At 34.3% G+C, this 4,428-nt stretch overlaps 1 protein-coding gene across 1 annotated transcript; it reads left to right on the forward strand.

The window, feature by feature from the left end:
• Positions 1-261: 261 nt before the first annotated feature.
• On the forward strand, positions 262-678 carry LOC133286052 (secreted RxLR effector protein 161-like). The gene has a single exon (XM_061483393.1). The coding sequence runs from the start codon at positions 262-264 to the stop codon at positions 676-678; it is 417 nt and encodes a 138-aa protein (XP_061339377.1).
• The last annotated feature ends 3,750 nt before the right edge of the window (positions 679-4,428 follow it).

The raw sequence follows: 4,428 nt of genomic DNA on the forward strand, positions 1-4,428 counted from the left end.
CACTGTTGATCGGTGTATTTACTAGAAGATCAGTGGGAGTAAGTTTGTTTTCTTAGTTCTTTGTGTTGACGACATCTTACTTGCTACAAATAATTTGAGTATATTGCGTGAGACTAAAGATTTTCTCTCAAAGAATTTTGAAATGAAAGATATGGGAAATGTGTCCTCTGTGATTGGAATAGAAATATTTTGTGATCGATCACAAGGATGTTAGGACTATCTCAGAAATGATATATTGAGAAAATTCTAGGGAGATTTAATATGAGTAAATGCTCACCTGGGGTTGTACCTGTACAGAAAGGTGATAAATTTAATCTCATGCAATGTCCAAAGAATGATGTTGAACGGAAAGAGATGGAATCAATTCCATATGTCTCTGTAGTGGGCAGCTTAATGTATACTCAAACCTGTACTCGGCCAGATATCAGTTTTGCGGTCGGGATGTTGGGAAGATATCAAAGTAATCCAGGAATGAAACATTGGAAAGCTGCAAAGAAAGTTTTAAGATACCTTCAAGGCACGAAGGATCACATGATCATGTACAAAAGGTCCAATGAATTAGAAGTAATTGGATATACTGATTCAGATTTTGGTGAATGTCTTGATAGTAGAAAGTCAAACTTTGGCTACTTGTTTATGTCTGCTCAAGGAGCCATATCATGGAAAGGTGCAAAATAGACTAACGTTGCTTCATCCACTATGGAGGCAGAATTTGTGGCATGTTTTGAAGCCACAACTCATGCATTATGGCTGCAGAACTTTATTTTAGGGCTTGTGATTGTCGACACCATTAGCAGGCCGCTGAAAATTTACTATGATAATTCTGCAGCAGTATTCTTCTCTAAGAACGAAAGATACTCTAAAGGTGCCAAACGTATAGAGTTAAAGTATTTTTCCGTTAAAGAGGAGGTTCAGAAACAGAGAGTGTCAATTATGCACATCAGAACTGAACACATGATGGCAGACCCTTTGACGAAAGGGTTACAACCAAAGCTATTTAAAGAACATGTTGAAAGTATGGGCCTTGGTTGTATTAAAGATTATTGATGTGTGACACTCTGAGCTCACCTATGTGTTTCTGACATACTTTATGTTTCCTTGTTATTTTATGGTTGTATACACATTATGAATTTTGACAAGGAAGTCTTTTTAAGACATTAAGTGGACCATTATGTTTCCTATATTATGAATTTTATATGATGGATTGTTGGTGTTGTAGTATATGGAAGGGAATGTACTGAATGAATAGTGCACTACCGCCATAACTCACACTTGACAATTTATCTTTTATGACGACTGACATTAGAGATGCATGTATATTAAGATTAATCCGGCCAAGTAGGAGAATGTTAGAAATATTAAGAATCAATTATAACATTAAAAGGATTTTATTATAATTATAATGTTAAGATTCTTGATATTACCCATTAAATGTTATATGGCCCAATTAATTACTGATACACTTAATCTCAATCATTGGTTTGATTTGGTATATGATGGACTTACCAGATTATGAGTTATGGATTAGGGATTGTCATCTCTCCCCTTCTACCCTAATGTCATTCTCTCTATCAGAATACATATCAAAGTAAAGAAGGCTTAGAGAGAGAAACTACCCTAACATAATTACTCACAAGATAATGACTGCTGTTAATCCTTCATCATTGTTTCCGGGTATGTCTTTATCTCTTATGTGTATGTGAAAATCATGTATTCCCAAGATCCTTTATCATGTTCTTTTTTTATGATTTATGAACATGATATATTATGCAAATTAACAACATGATCTACAAAGGAGGTTCATAAAGAAAGGTTCTCTCAAGCTATTGCACCAATAGTGTGGATCACCGTTAGAGGACATCAACAACGTCTATTAGTGATCAAAGGTTTGAAACCATAGAAAAGCATAAAGGTATGACCTTCATGTTATTGCATGAATTTCTACATAAATTCCATGAATGTTTGCATGCTTATTCATGAATTTTATTGATTATGTATATGTTTTCCGCATGAACAAAATTGTTTTGTTCATACATCTACATGATTGCACCTATTTTAGCATAAAGGTAGTTTTTTTTAACTTTCACAAGTTCGACCTAAGTCATATATTTTGTTTGGGCGAGTATTTGGATATTCGGAGCAAACTTCTATTTAAGGGGGGACATGTTAATGTTGGGTTTCATATTTGATGGGGAGATTGTTGAAAATTAAAGTGTGAAAAAGTCTCACATTGGTTGGGAATAAACTATATGAAAACCATATAGGTGAAAGAACTTATAAATTTATTCTCTTTTGGGTTAAAATGTGGTGTCCAAACCATTTATTTTGTTATTTTTTCTTAGCCCATTGGTGGTAGTTCTCCCCAACCACGGGATCCCGCGATCACCAAACAAGTGGTATCCAAGAAAATGGTTTGAATCGGTCAGTTAGGTGTTTTTCTTGGGAAAGTATTTGGATACACAAAGCAGGCTTTTACTTGAGGGAAGCAAGAACATACAATGTTTTGGTTTACATTTAAGGTGGAGATTGTTGAAAATTCATGTGTGAGGAGGTTTCACATTAGTTGAGAATAGACTAAGTGAATACCATATAAATGAAAAGACACATAGACTCATCGATCATCGCTTTAAGGTTTTGGCAGAAAATGTTGTGTACAATCCATTTATTGTGATTTTTCACTTTGCTAATTGATTGTAATTCTCCCTTATAGACTCCTCGCACCACAACACTAATTTATGATATGCCAAATTAGAAATATAAAAAATGTAAATATCATTACTCTTCATAAGAGGGTATAAACATATATAAAAGGATATTATATATGTGTGTGTGTGTGACAGGGACAAATTACATTGATATAAAAATAATAAGTGCTACATGAAATCTTAATCGTTGATTTCTAACGATTGTGATTTATTAGATTATACTCATTAATTAATTATTAATTCTCAATAAATATAACTGTCTAATACACAGGAATCAATGGTCAATATTTGATGTAAGACTTCTTATTCTTACACCTTCATTCTTTAACATAAATTATGTATAGAAGATTTGGATCAAGAAGCGAGAAATTTCTCCATCCTATTTTCAATGAGTTTGGGAACTATATACTTTTTATATTTATTTTGTCGATAATTTAACATGAGAAATCTAATATTCATGATGATTTTCAACATGAAAGTATCTGCCCTAAATTTCTAAAAATTCAAACATATATATGTTACATTGAGGCACAATATATAGTAGATTTCTATTTATTTTCATACAAATTTAATCTAATTTTTTGTATAAAAACTTATTGACCTACTTGTTCCGTCTGTGCGACAGAGATGTCTAGCTTAAGGCTAGTAGGTCACTACGCACAACTAATAATAGCATAAGCTAATAGGGTGATGTGTGTGCACAGAGACATCATAACAGTAGGAGAGAGAAAGATTAAGTAATACCTATAGGCTTTACCTTTTATTTGTAGAGTTTTACCTATGGATTTATGAGTTTTGGGCCTTCTATTCATAAACCCAATTGTCCTCTTGCACAACTATCATGTAATTGCCCTTTTTTGGGCCTTTAAATATATGAGCCCTATGTTGGTCCATAACAGTTGCCCCCCAACAAGCTTGGTTGTCCGAGCTATTGCGGTGAACAATGTCTTCGAGATCACATCTTTATTGAGCTTGTAATAACCGACATGCCTTGCTTGCGTAACATAGGTTAAATTTCGGAATATTTTATTCCTATCTTTAATCTTTAGCAGAGTTATTTTTTAGCGTTGCTCCAATCTTGCTTTACCTTCAATTTGTAACCACAATTATATTCTTATACAACTGTAGTTACTACCTTCGCCTCCCTCAGCCAAATATCTTGAGTATCAAAGTATTGGGATGCTTTATTTTGAGTTCTCCCTTATCTTTGACTTGCATAACCAAGGGTCCTGGAGGGACTCTTCACCCAATGGCTCACTCAAATATGCAACATAGACAATATCTATACAATATATCATGCAATCAAACATACAACTGGGCACAAATACAAGAACATCCATCATGGATTCCATTTAAGAGCCCCATCAAACAACTCCCGGGACCCTCCTAGAGCATTCACAACTCTAAGGCACAACACCAACCGGAACTCTGTCATGGAGACCTTTCCAGTGAAAGTTCCTAACAATCTTTCTACTAATCAGAGAAATATGCAATTAGGTATATGAGCAATCGGGCCCCACGAGCAATCAGGCTCACAATAACATACATATTACAACCTACAATGATCATGCAACAACTTGATTAACAAGCCACAACAATCACACAACACACAACACACAACAACTCTCACATTCAACCCAATTTTCCTCAAAATACACTCATATGGCTGATGGGCACCTTGGCACAAACTTAGGGATTTTCCAATTATTCTATCATGTTTCAC

Source organism: Gastrolobium bilobum, unplaced genomic scaffold (assembly GCF_033153095.1).
Source record: "Gastrolobium bilobum isolate Gb01-03AN ecotype WA unplaced genomic scaffold, APGP_CSIRO_Gbil_v1 utg25362, whole genome shotgun sequence".
Classification (NCBI taxonomy): domain Eukaryota; kingdom Viridiplantae; phylum Streptophyta; class Magnoliopsida; order Fabales; family Fabaceae; genus Gastrolobium; species Gastrolobium bilobum.

Bases quoted from the DNA above. Each gene is read 5' to 3' on its own strand.
- LOC133286052 (XM_061483393.1), top strand. From the start codon at position 262: ATGAGTAAATGCTCACCTGGGGTTGTACCTGTACAGAAAGGTGATAAA.